We start from the raw sequence: 14,032 nt of genomic DNA, 5'->3' as shown, positions 1-14,032 counted from the left end.
TAGGATATACTGGTGGTACAGTAGTTTGGGAAACTATATGTTCTAACAGATAGCAACCCACTCAGGAGAGCAGAATAAAACTTGAAAATTCTAGTTCATGCAGGGTTTATGTGAACCTTTTCTTGTTTCACATCCTTAAACTTTGCTTTCAGTTTCAGGCTCTAACAAATCTGAAAATTAAAGCAAAACTCAGCAAACCCCACAATTTTTAATTCTGGGGCCTATTTTCAGTCCAATAGGTTATAAAGCCACTGATATGATATGAAGCTACTGAGCTTTGCATGGTTTCAACTGGGAATCATAGACAGACTGTGCTAGGTTCTGTTGAAAATTGGCCCAAGTTCAATCAAAAGGATCACTACTCTCTGAAAGCCTGTCCTAAACTTTACAGTTTTAAATGAAACTCAAATCTAGCATTTTTCACACCCCTCAGTGATGTAGCTGTGTTGACCTAACTTGTTGGTGTAGACCTGACCTAACTGAGTGTTAGTGAAAGCAGCTTTGGGGGTCTAATGTCAAATGCTGAGGAAACTGTTAGATTTTAACACTTAACCCATATCTTGAGGCCAAATGCAAAGCACTGTTCTTAAAAAAATAAATATGCTTCAGAATTTCCTGAAGCCTTTAGTAAAGGGAGGAGGCATGTTGTCCCACTCAGGACTGTTATTACTGACAAGCAATTGCAGAACAACTATAGATTAATCCCGCTCCATTTTGGTGATTGTACAGTGGCAAGGATTGAATACAAATCAATATTTCAGTCATGCAAAGCTCTAATATAGGCCACAAAGAAATAGAAGAGACAGTCTCTATAGAAAAAGCTCCTTCTCCAGCTGTTTAGCCCTGCCAGTTTATCTTGCAAATGAATCCTAATTCCTATTATTGCTCCACAAAGTCAACAAGCTGACTTAATCTAGAATTAAGTTACACCCCCTTTGGTTAAATCTGTCTTTAATTTACACCGCACAAGAGCCAAGGTCTCAGAGTTTCATAAGAAGCAAGAGCCCCTTGAAATTTTCATATTTTATTTATGTGCTGTATGCAGAGGAAAAGAGAACTGCTTCTCTTGATGGGATGCACTATTGAGAAGATGCTGCCTTTGATTCACTGATGCTGTAGAAAGATGACCATGGAGAAAAAAAGACCTCTACATGTCCTAGGGAAATTATAATCAACCCAAGGGGCATTCTATCTATTAGCTAGATTCTGTCCTTCAGACTGTGAGAGGTGCTTGGGTGGAGGAATGGTAACAGTGACAGATGTTCCTGGAGCCAAGCTAACTAAACAAGGCAGGATGGCTCAGAGGGGCCTGGCTATAGCATACTTTGGACCACACCTTATTGCTGCACCTCCCTTAGTGCCTGTCACCAAAGCCAAACAATGGCCAAGGGCCTAAGAGCCTGGTGGGATCATCACCCAAACTAGCCGGCCATGCCTTCTTGAGGCTACGGAATGCTACCTAGTATGCCACTGGGACCCCCTGCCAAGCATATAAGGAAACAAATACATGTTCTACTATTTGTTCTGCAAATACATGTTCTACTATGATCCTGTATGGGTGCACTGTTTGAGGGGATAAGGAAGAGGGAAAAGAAACTTCTGCCCTTTCTGCCTTCCACCAATATACATGTGCAAATAAGTCAGAATTTTGCCCTATATGTTTGACATTTCCATACAAATACTAAGCATGTCATTGGCATCTAAAGTGATAAAACTGGACAGCACATGGGGACTGAGTGTTGGATGGAGAACCCCTCACTTATAGGTTATGGGTTCCAGTTATGCTTAGGGCAGTGAAGTCATTGCAATGAGATGATTGTTTGGTGGTTTACAGTTCCTGCAGTGGACAGGAGTTCACATCCCAGTGCTACCAGCACCATTTCCACAAAATGGCAACCTTACTTGCAGGCTTGGCAGAGGTGCCAAGAACTAAATTAGCTATGGGGAATGACCCTCAGAAAGGCTCCTTGGAAAACAAAGATAAGGCAAATTAAGGAGTCGAGGTGAGGAGGCTTGCGCTGGCACTGCCTTGTTTTACTTGATTTGTGGTTAGCTAGATGTATTTAGATTCCTGATCTATCATTCCATCATCTTTCACTAACACTAAATTCAGTAAAAAGATGAATTATCCACTAGAGACTCACTAAACTTTGTCATAGTCTACATTAGTGTTGCTACATATAAAGAGACAGGTGACGAATAATTTTCTTTTTGGCCATGGCTTTATCTAGTATAATCTGTATTTAAAACACTTCATCCTTCCCATCTGCACTCTCCCACTCCCATTTGTCTGTCTTGTCTACCTGTCATATCCTGTCTGACACTTAGTCTCCATTCCAGCAAGCTTACACTCTATCTTTGCTAGGTGTTTGTACAGTGTGGCCTTGATCTTTGAGTGAGTTTTCCAAGTGCTACCGTAATAACTAATAGTAATAGGCAAGGAAAACAGCTGGCCCTTGACATGAACAGGGAAATCTCCCAAGAGTGACTTGTCTCACTTTTTGTGCACAGTATGTCTTTTCTATAGTTATGATCTTTAACTAAAGAAATCTTTCCATACCTGGTGGTGGCTGGATTTAATACAAGAACACTGATTTTCAGTTTTCTGTCTATCATTAGATGTAGGCATGCACTGATGCAGAAACATACAGTAGAGACACATTAGTAGGCCAGCCTTTTTGTTCTGCTTTAAAATGATCCGATTATCCAATGCCTGTATTATTAATATTAATATGTTGCCTTTGCGGCAAGTATTACTTAATCAGATACAGATGTGATGACTGTCAGGAGGAGAAGCTTTACTTTCCAAAACCAATTATTTGTGCATGTTCTTTTGGCAACAACTCAGTTATGTGCAGTGTTTAATCTTCTCACTGTAACCAAGGTGAAAAGTTCAACTATCTGATCACAAGATGCTACAATTTAAGAGGAAAAACACCAAAGAATGCATTGGGTTTTTTTTTAAAAGTCTACATTGCACTTGCAAAAAAAATGCATCTGTTGCTGCAAACGGACAATTGTACATGCAGCATACAAAGCTATGCACAGAGTCATTTGAGAATGTGCACAATTTTCTGCTTTTGTCCACACTGGCATTGCAGACTATCAAGGAAGGCTGTGTAAACACAAAAAAGAATTTAGACATTTGGGTCTGTAATTTGGTCACTAGAAATCAGGCCTGACTTTTGCCATATATCTATGACTTATGATTTTGGTACATTTTAGAAAAGAAACTTTGGAAAATTCATGATATCATGACCAACCCTTGCACTTAGAGACTAAACTACAGAGAAGGTAGCTAATACTTGCAGAATGATCTGATAGGCTCAGAAATAGAGGCAGACAGATGATGAGAGAAACCAAAAATAATACAATTAGGAAGAAATAATGACCTGCTTCAATCAAAAGAGAAAATAGCAGTTTAGAAAGCAGTAAGGCAGAAAAGATCAGGGGGATAATGCATAGGCTATGAACTCACAAATGTGAAGGAAGAGAAACTACTGTACAACAAAGGAAGTAACTGTGCTATTTTATAAAGCCCCAGTATGACCACACTTGGTAAGTATGGGAATCTAACCTGGTGAAAAATGCCATTATCTTTCTACAGTACAAACTGGAAGACAAGGAAGGAACACTTTTTTTTTTAAAAGAGCTGAGAAAGGTAAAACCAATGAGAGGCACAAGTCCTAAAGAAGGAAAAATACAGAATGAATAGATAAGAAAATGTCCTTACAGTAATGGGAATTAAGTAATGGAATAAATGACCTAGTGAGGATGTTAAGTCACCAGCACTATAGGTTTTCAGAACCAGGACTGAGGAAATCTTAGTGGGATCAGGGGAGAGGGTTGAGAGGGAGTCTGAAAGGTCTTTTCCAACATTAATATCTATGACTGTAAGATCATCATCATCTGTGAGTCTGGGGAATACAAACGCATCTGAAGCTACAAACTTTTATGTGGTGTTCTACTTAAAAAAAAAAGTCTTAAACTTTCAAACTTTATTAGAACTTATAAAGCCACCCAAAACACAATTTGCTCCTGATTTCACTTTGCAAAATATACTGTACTATATTTCAGTTAGCAAGTTATTAAATGTTATAAACATCCCGTAAAATGAAATTTATAATAGAGATGCAGACAGTCCCTTAATTTTTATGGCCTTAGTTGGAACCATTATGATTTCAGGAACACACGGATGCAGTGTAGACTAGGTAGACCAGGAAACAATCAAAGTTCCTAGGTTCTGTTCTCAGATCTGGAACAGACTCTCCATGTGACTTTGGGCAAGTCATTTAACCTCTCTGTGTCTCTGTTTACCCATTGGTAGAATGAGGATAATGATGGTTATATACTATGGACAGTAATTAGCACATTGGACCACAAATTCTGGAAGCCCTAGCATCTGCTGAGTGAAACTGACATGATTCTTGTCCGTTTCACAGCTGTCACCCACCAAATAGCAGCAATTTCACTCAGTAGCTGCTGAGATTCTGGGGCCATATTCATTTTTTCATCAGGTTCAGAATCGGAATTAAATCAGATTTTGAAATATTGACATTTCCTGCGAACCTGAACTTCCAAGTTTCAGCCAGCTCTAATTAGGACCTCATACGTATTTAGTAATATCAGTGCTTAATACCTGGATGATGTGGCCAGAGCAATTAGCAAGGCTTGAAGAATCCCTCTGATGAAAACAATGGGGTTTTTCTTGGTGATAAAGAAGTACATCATTGGCAGAATGAACAGTCCATGAACCACCAGGCCACAAACCACAGTAATGGCATAAAAGCCCAGTTTCTTCCCAATAGCTGTAGGATCATCCATTTCCAAGATCTTGCCAGCAATAAGAAACACTATTCCAAAAGGAAAATACCTAAATGAAGAGAGAGAGATATTTATCGCTGAGACAGATTATTTCTACCAAACAATTTAGTGAGATAAGTTCCTGAACTTCCATTTCAGTACAGACTTAGGACTTGTCCATGCAGTGTTTAATAAACATGGAGGGAGTTCAGAATTTCATAGGAGCACCTTGCGGGACTGAACTCTTCTTCCTTTTCCATTCATGAGTTCTGGGAAAATGTTTTTATATCAAATTATTAGCAATGATACTGTTTTCTACTGAAAGAACAGGAGTACTTGTGGCACCTTAGAGACTAACAAATTTATTTGAGCATAAGCTTTTGTGGGCTACAGCCCACTTCATCAGATGCATAGAATGGATTACTATATGTTCCATTCTATGCATCTGATTAAGTGGGCTGTAGCCCACGAAAACTTATGCTCAAATAAATTTGTTAGTCTCTAAGGTGCCACAAGTACTCCTGTTCTTTTTGTGGATACAGACTAACATGGCTGCTACTTTGTTTTCTACTGACTGGCCAGTAGGACACATACAACACGCTTAAATACAATTTGTTAATGAAATCAATGTATAGCTAATATCTCCCTCAATGTATTCATTTTAAGGTTCCCATCACAATAGTATTTAAGGCCCAGATCCACAAAGGCACTAGGTTTGGATCCACTGTGACCCACGAAACTATCGCTGAACCCTGAAGGTGCCTAAACTCACTCTGCATCTAAGTTTTCAGGGTAATAATTCCCTAGGTGCCTAGTTTTCTGCCTCTGGGCATATGCACTGCTGCCTCACTCTTGAGGTCTGGATACCTATCTCCTGCCTAAGCCCCAGTGTGATTCACAAACCAGGGCAAGATAGGTGCTCAGACACCTAAGTTGGACCTGATCTAGAAGGCATGCTCAGAGGCTGCCTACCAGATAATGTCCCATTCAGAATCCAACAGGAAGAGGAGGTAGTTCTGGTAGCCATCTTATAACAGCCTAGGGGAAAACATGCTCATCTGGGATGTAAGAGACACAGTTCTGGTCCCTCCTCTCTTGATTTGAACAGGAGTCTGCCACCTCTCAGGAGACTGCTCTAACCACTGAGCTATGGGATACTCTGGTTGAGGGGAGGGGACGTTGCTCACATTGTCTCCTGCTGAAGATGTTCCAGTGTGGCTAAATAATGAAACAGTGACTGGAGCAGGGTGAATGGAGCAGGGTCTATACCCTCTGGACTACAGAGTCATTCTCTCTCTCTCTCCCCTCATGACTGTTTAAGTATTTATCCACAATGGAACAGTCATGGGGTGAGAGCGAGGTGGGAGACTCCCATTCAAATTGTTTCACCCCCTCTGGAAGAAAGGAGGAAATTGAATCTGGGTTTCCCACATTCCTGGCGAGTGCTGTAATCTCTGGGCTACAAGTTATAAGGTGGGCACTGCTGCTGCTGCACTGATACTTTCCTGCCTCACAGTATTGTTGTGTGTAAAGCACTTTGAGCTCCTCAGAGGGAAGGTGCTATATAACTACAATGTATTAATTATGTAGTAGCAATATTTACTCATTATTAAGAATGTTCACAAAAGTGCTGAAGAGCCATTCTTAAATTAGCAACATTGATGTAAAGAGAGAATGTCAACTATATTTTAAAAGCCACATACATACCCACACCCATCCCTAGGTCTGTCTGAGCTGTGCTTTGCATGGGACCTGGGATTGGGAATGAAGGTGGGCCATACTTCTATTGGTAAGGATTTATGTTCTCTCTTACATTAGGTAGCTTGTAACCTCACAGGTGTGGCTCTGAAACATGCACTGACCATTTAAAGCCAAGTGAACTTCCAGTCACTCTGCCCCTTGGTCAAAAAAGTTACGAGACAGGGAGCAGTGCAGCTGGAATTGTAGTGGGGTGACTTTTTACCAGTATAGCTATTTCTCTGTCAGACTACATCCACACTGCTATTGTGTTGGTATAACTACACCGGTAGGGGATTTGCGCTGCTCCAGAATGGAGAACAGCAATTTTGCAATAACTGAGGTTATTTCAATAGGAGACAGACATGAGTATGGATGTGTGCCTGGCTCTGCTAAAAATAGATGAATTCTACTGGACTAACTTTTGTTAGACCAGGTCTAAGCCACCTTTCCATTCTCCTGATCTGGGGTCAAACTTGCCTTCAATCTAATTTACAGACATTCTAAGTTATGTTGGCTAGAGTAGTCCCTTAGGACCTACTCTGCTGGTTGGGGATTGCCAGAGGGCGGTGCACTGTGATTCTGTCCCTTCATGCCCCTGCCCACACCACTGGCCATGCCATCTTCATCTGGAGCAGGTGGCATAGACCTAAATATGTTGCTTTATGGCACCCGGGAATTCCCCTTTGTTAGGGGAATCCCTGGCATCTGTGTTGAGGCAGTTCTCTGTCCTCTTTATGCCACTGGAGTGGTGCACAGGGAACAGAGCCAGGGACCAGCGTCTGGCCTGGAATGTTTGTATAACTTCCTTCAAATGCTAGCGCCATACAAAGTTGAGGTGGTTGTCCCTCATGAATTTGCCTGGAAACAAGATTACATCATCTCAGAGCATTTTTTTCTGTTGAAATATACTTCAACTTTTTATTTTTGCTTGATAAAACAGCTACTTACCACACAGCAACTGCCACTATTTTCATGACAGATTCATTTAAACACTGGCAAAAACTGACCAAGGGAACTCCACTGTTACCCATTCTGCCCAACATTATACCTGCAATCAAACGCATTATTGTTTTAATTCTCATTTACTCTTAAAAATCCCCAACACACTCCTTCTCTACGGCAACTCAAAGTGAACTAAGTGTGGGGTGGCAAGCTGGGTTAGGTAATTGGTAGTGGGATAATCCAACAAATTGCTGTGTTGTAGAAACACAGAGATATAAATCACACAAACACATATAAGGCATGGGGGACAGCCCTTGGTTCTTAAGCTCCACAAACACCTACCACTTAGGCTAATGGAGATCTCTTTTGAGTTCCCACTAGGAAATCCCTCACCTTCTATGCACCAGTCACTAGAGGGCAACAACACTGACATTATATATATATATATAGAGAGAGAGAGAGAGAGAGAGAGAGTGTATTTTAGGGTAGGATTGATAACAGGAGCCTTGGTTTTTTTGGCTCACCAGTTTAAATCTAGCCCCGACTGGCAGTGACCAAAAGTCATTATCTGACGTCTGTGAAATTAATTTGGTCTCAGTCCAGTTTCTAGTGGATAAGCATCTATAAGATAAAAGCTACTCTCACAACTGATCCTTTTTGCTACCATGGCTTAGCAGCCTTAGCAGAATCAAGCAAATGCACATGAATACAAGGAAGGGCCAAACTACTGCACAAAACTACTCAGCAAAGAAAACAAACACATTCATAGCAACCAACAGTCATAAAGATAGGGGATCTAGTTCCAAGAATAGTTATGTAACTCTATACTTTCTGTATGGTGTTGTTTTAATAATGTATACCTAATAATAAACATGTCTATCATGTTCCTATTTAACTAATTTGTTCCAGTGACCCCCTGTGAGGATTGTAATGGATCATGTTAATCACTCAAGGAAGCATTTCAGAAACAAACTGCATGAAATCAATTAATGTTTGAAGAGGATTTTACAAGAAAATGAAGTTGTGAGGGGGGTACATTCTAACACTTATTCTGGATAGACAGAATGTTTGCTTTGACTGAGGGCCCATGGTCTGTCACTTGGAGCGCACATCTGCATTTGCAGGCCAGGTCCCAGACTGTAATGGTTCCAAGACAATCCCCTCCTGAGAGAGAGGAGTGAGCCGCTTAGATGTCAGACCAGCAATTTCACAATAACAGTGCGTGCAGGATGTGGGTTTATATGCCTGTTAATATTCATCTATCTGTAAATTTTTGGACACAAAACCACATTATATTTTATTAACAGTGTTGCTCATTTATGCTAACAAAATGTGAATTACAAAGTTCAGTTTTTAAAGCTAGACTGGCTTTATTAAGTCATGGCAGCTTTACAAGAGTCTTAGCTTTCTAAGTTAGTAGAATGATGAAGAGGGGAAATGGATCACCTCTTATTTTACAGGAATAACTGGTTTGCTTACAAGAAAACTTTTTCACGTCTGAGTATGGCAAGTGTTGGCAACAGGAGACGTAGTAGGTAAGACTGGAGGCTGCCGAATGATGAGTATGAGACTCACTGGTCTCTTAAAGCAGTGGTTCTCAACCAGGGCGTATGTGTACCTCTGGGGTACACAGAGTTCTTCCAGGAGGTACATCAACTCATCTTGATATTTGCCTAGTTTTACAACAGGCTATATAAAAAGCACCAGCAAAGTCAGTACAAACGAATATTTCATGCAATGACTTGTTTATACTCCTCTATATACTATACATGGAAAAGCAAGTACAATATTTCTATTCCAATTGATTTATTTTATAATTATATGGTAAAAATGAGAAAGTCAGCAATTTTTCAGTACTAGTGTACTTTGGCACTTTTGTATTTTTATGTCTGATTTTGTAAGCAAATAGTTTTTAAGTGAGGTGAAACTTGGGGTACTCAAGACAAATCAGACTCCTGAAAGGGGTACAGTAGTCTGGAAAGGTTGAGAGCCACTGTCTTAAAGGACCTCACTAGTCAACCAAATACACGAAGGGATGATTTCAAGAAATGTTCAACAGTAAAACCTCACCAGTTTACTGTACTGTCATTTGCACAAGCCCTTTTCTGCAGCCATTAGGTAAGAAGCCCAAATGGTCATTTCCAAGCAAAGTTTTTACTCTCTCTGATTTATAAGATGATTTCCAATTCTTCAAAGTTTGTGCTAGACTCTCACCTCTTACCCGTTTCACACACACCAACAGGGCCACACTCACCCAGCTGGGTGCCTAGAAGGTTGCCTAGGTGAGGCCCTCAATCAGTGCATTTCAATGTGCCTTTTTCATACCCCTCTTCTGGCCACCACTGCCCATTTTGGAGCAGAGTTGGCCAGGACCAGACACAACCTTGAAATTGAGAAGACTCCTTCATGTGGCTTTCTTCCTAAGCTAAGAGTGCTAAGCCACCCACCTCCTGCTTCCAGAAAAAGGAAAAGCAGGTTTCTATTACAACGAGAGGATGGGCCTGATTCTCAATTATGCTAAAGCCTCTTTATGCCACTCTGGCAGTGTAAGGGGGCATAAAATGGGGGTCACTATAATTTATGCCCACATTAGAGCACCTTTACTTTGCTAGAATGGCGTGAAAGGGCCTTGATGTAAATGAGAATCAGGCCCAACGACTGAGCAGAACTGCTGTGAAGCACTCAGTGCCAAATGAATTACTTTGATGTATGTTATGATATTTCCGTACATAACGTATTTGGAATGATGTTTTCCTTTTCCTCCAAGCTCCATCGACATACCCTCCATTTGATCCCTGCCCTTCACTTTTCCCTAGGACAGGAGGAAGGTGATGTAGAGGTTCTGCCAAAGGTCAAGAAATACCCTGTTAAGTGGGTTGCCCTATGGGCAATTTGTCCGGCTCCTAGAAGCAGAACACATAGGTGGTCTTAAATAGCAGAATCTTGTGTTTCCACAGCCACCAATCTAACACAATCTAAAAACAAACCTTTAATGCACATATATAATTCTTCTCCTGTCCTTCCATCGCAGTCATATGTTTTTCAAGTGATAGGCACATGATATGGCCTGGCTGGAAGCTCTGGCAAGATATTTTATAATGCATGGTTCCTCCAGGCACTGGCAGACCTATAGATGTTCCATGGTTTGTGTTTCACTGTGGTCATATGTCTGGGTCACTGGAATAACCCCACTGCCGCATATTGACTGTTGACCTGCCAGCTCTTGTTCAGGGGCAGTTTAAACTTGTCAGGTAAACCAGTCCTTCTCTGCACTTGCATGGATGTGTTCAGCAACACTGACATGTGTTTTAATGTCCTCACTGAGTATTTTGAATTGTGTGCACTACATTTCCAGCCATATAGCCGTTGGTGAATTTTTAGTGTTGCTGGGCTGGTTCGCCCTTTTGAATTTGCAAATTTCCTGAGTGTGTTGTTCTGGGCGCTAACTTTGCCTCTTTTCTTCTTTATGTGCGCCTTGAAGGAGAGAGTGAGGTCTAGTGTCACCCCAAGTTAGACAGGATTCCAGCAGTGGACAAGTGATGCCTCATTCCAGACGATGTTACGTTGTTTATTAGCCTCATGATTCCAAAGCTGGAAGAGATGCTCTTGCATTTTGGCTGGGTTAGCATGTAATTGGTTCTTGGGATAACAGACTGAGAGCCCAGATGGTGCCAATGTTAGCGTAGTTTCAATTTGGGCAAGATCCTTGGCTTGGGCAGTGATGCATGGATCGATAGAATAGATAAAACTTGTGCTGAGATGGATTGGTTGATCATTCGTGTAGATGCTGAAATGTATTGGTGAGCATACACTCCCTTTTGGTAGGCCATTTTTGTGGTGCCGCCATTTTTTCTCCTTCCCGTACAGTACACTGTAAAACATTAGTGCTCTTGTAGAGGTTGTATCAGTGGCACGAGGCAGTGATCTTCCATCATGTTGTTTACTTTGGTGAGGAGCCTTCAGTGATTCACTGTGTCATATGCTGCTGATAGGTCGACAAACACTGTGCCTGTTACCATACCCTTTTCAAAGCCATCTTTGATGTACTGAGTGATATTCAGCACTTGGCCAGTGCATGACTTGCCTGGTGGAATGCAGCTTTCAATGAATGGTGATAGGTGGTTTAGGATGATACGCTTGTGCAGTTTGTAGAAATGACGTAGTTGTGATCTAGGCCTGAAGTTCTTCAGCTCCATTGCATCCTTTCCTGGCTTCAGGAATGTCACAACATGTGCTCGTCTCCAGATTCTTAAGTATAAAATTACAACCATGAAATAAATGGGTATACACGGCTGAGTTCCCTCTGGTGCTGTAACTATCCCAGGAGAATTTGACATAACCACCAACCATCCTCTACCTTTGTCCAATTGATCAACTGGCCTATGGCAAGATGTGAGTGTGTATATCTAAAAACTGTTGACAGCTAACATGGTTATAGGTTAGCCCGGTGGTCTAGTGGCTGTGCACCCCTACTCAGAGACAAGGGTTCAGCTCCTGACTACTTGATTCCCATGTCAGCAGAAGTTGGAAGCACTGCTGAGGTAGCATGCTCAGCTCTGGGGAGTAGAGGAATGGTTTGCATGGCTCAATGGCATATGCAACCCCTTTAATCTAATGAACACTAGAAGTGAAGAGACTCTGGTCTAGTAATTCTTGGCTGGACAGTTGGTGGCAGCATGGTGCTTTGAGGGTTGGGTGTTAAATCATTGAAAATTAGGGGATCTCAGGTTTCCAACTAGGATGCAGGTGGAACTACACATTTTGTGGAAACAAAAGGGAGAGAAAATTGTGCTACTGACAGGCTGGAATCTTGACCCCTTTTGTTAATGCAAACCATGCATAAAATAAGTAAAATCAAAGGTGCTTGTGGAACCACATCTGCTGCACAGATTCCCTTCCAAGCACAGAATCGTAAACACAGATAAAGGGATTCTTTTTATCACCATCTCTATGTGAAAATCGTCAGTTTACCATTATCAGAAGGACCATGGGCATGTCTAAGGGAGGGATAAAATTCCCTTTCCTCTCACTCAAATTGTAGTCCAGTTAGAGAACATTTCAATAAATAAATAAATAAACCTACTGCAGTTAGATAACATAAACAGTTCTATTGAGTTCTTTGGGCTGATAAAATGGAACATTCTAAATGGATATGAGCTCTCAAAGTCCATTACGATAAGCCTCCTAGATAATACATAACTTCTAACATTGAACTATGGTACAAATAAAACTGTACCGGGGACATTCAGTGAAAGCAAAAAACTGCAAATTTAAAACTAATAAAAGGAAATATTTTTTCACACAATGCATAATTATCCTGTGGCACTCAATGCCTCAAGATATCACTGAGGCAAGCATTTAACAGGATTTTAAAAATTCTCCATTTTTATTGATAACAGATACATCCAGATTTATTTTACTAATGTTAAAACCAATAGTCTAGGAAGGCATATAAACCATCATGTTTCAAGGCATAAGTCAAATTCTAACTAAAGGGAGTTAAGAAGAAACTTCCCCTGTGCACAATTATCCTCTTACTGCCTATTAAAAGGTTTCTTCACCTTCTTCTGAAGCTTCTGGTTCTAGCCATAGTTAGAGATAGGAAGTAATGTGCCAAGTCTTCATTTATTCACTCTGATTTAAGATTTTGCTTGCCAGTAATACATTTTAACATTTTTAGAAGGTCTCTTTCTCTAAGTCTATAATATATAACTAAACTATTGTTGTATGTAAAGTAAATAAGGTTTTTAAAATGTTTAAGAAGCTTCATTTAAAATGAAATTAAAATGCAGAGCCCCCTGGACCGGTGGCCAGGACCCAAGTGTGTAAGTGCCACTGAAGATCAGCTTGTGTGCTGCCTTCAGCATGCATGCCATAGGTTGCCTACCCCTGGGATAGTGGATTAGAAATACCACTGCCCCCTTCTGGACAGAATCAGAACTGCTCAGCTTTGTGTCATCCCCTATACTGCTAATCTTCCTTTCTCTCAAGGAATAGATGCATGTGCTTTTAAAATAGGTGGGCTCTAAGTTCTATCTGTGAAGTTCTGAACAGCCGTAGTATGCAGCACTGGGACAAATATCAATTCATTCTGGTAGGTGGTGGCACTCCAAGGCAACAGAAAGAGTCTCCTTGTTATCTTCCCTCTGTTCTTAGTCCAAGCACTAAATACCTTGTCTGTCTGTCTTTCTTACTCAGGAGGGAGTGACTCATGCCAAGCACTACTAGCTCTCTTAGGTACAGACCTATCAGAGCTGGGGTAGGGTCCACTGTGGTACACTGCTTATCAGTACGTAGCTCTAACCACAGGGATACTTAGCCCAAAGAACAAATGTCAGAAGTGAAAACTATACAGTAGACATTTCTGTTGTTCCTCACTGCCCTCTATATGCAAAAGGCACCTAAGTAAAGTTCAGTATCTTACAAATGCAAGCACACAATAACCAAGCAAAGGCTTAGTGAAATTAAAAGGAAAAGGGGGGAGGGGGGAAGCAGCATGCATAGAAACAATCAGGACCATGAAAAGAAAATGTCTTCAAGGATTATG

At 40.9% G+C, this 14,032-nt stretch overlaps 1 protein-coding gene across 1 annotated transcript in view; it reads right to left on the bottom strand.

Annotated features, from left to right (window-relative positions):
* Positions 1-14,032, bottom strand: part of SLC1A7 (solute carrier family 1 member 7) — a 96,800-nt gene that overhangs the window by 14,095 nt on the left and 68,673 nt on the right. Inside the window, exons 6-7 of the mRNA XM_050962442.1 lie at positions 7,492-7,591; positions 4,640-4,873 (exon numbers count right to left, since the gene is read on the bottom strand). Of these exons, the coding sequence (XP_050818399.1) occupies positions 4,640-4,873; positions 7,492-7,591 (334 nt within the window). The remainder of the gene's footprint in view (positions 1-4,639; positions 4,874-7,491; positions 7,592-14,032) is intronic.

The sequence above is a fragment of the Gopherus flavomarginatus genome, chromosome 7, assembly GCF_025201925.1.
Source record: "Gopherus flavomarginatus isolate rGopFla2 chromosome 7, rGopFla2.mat.asm, whole genome shotgun sequence".
Classification (NCBI taxonomy): domain Eukaryota; kingdom Metazoa; phylum Chordata; order Testudines; family Testudinidae; genus Gopherus; species Gopherus flavomarginatus.
The sequence above is the reverse complement of the archived record's forward strand: the minus strand, read 5'-3'. Positions and strand labels throughout refer to the sequence as shown.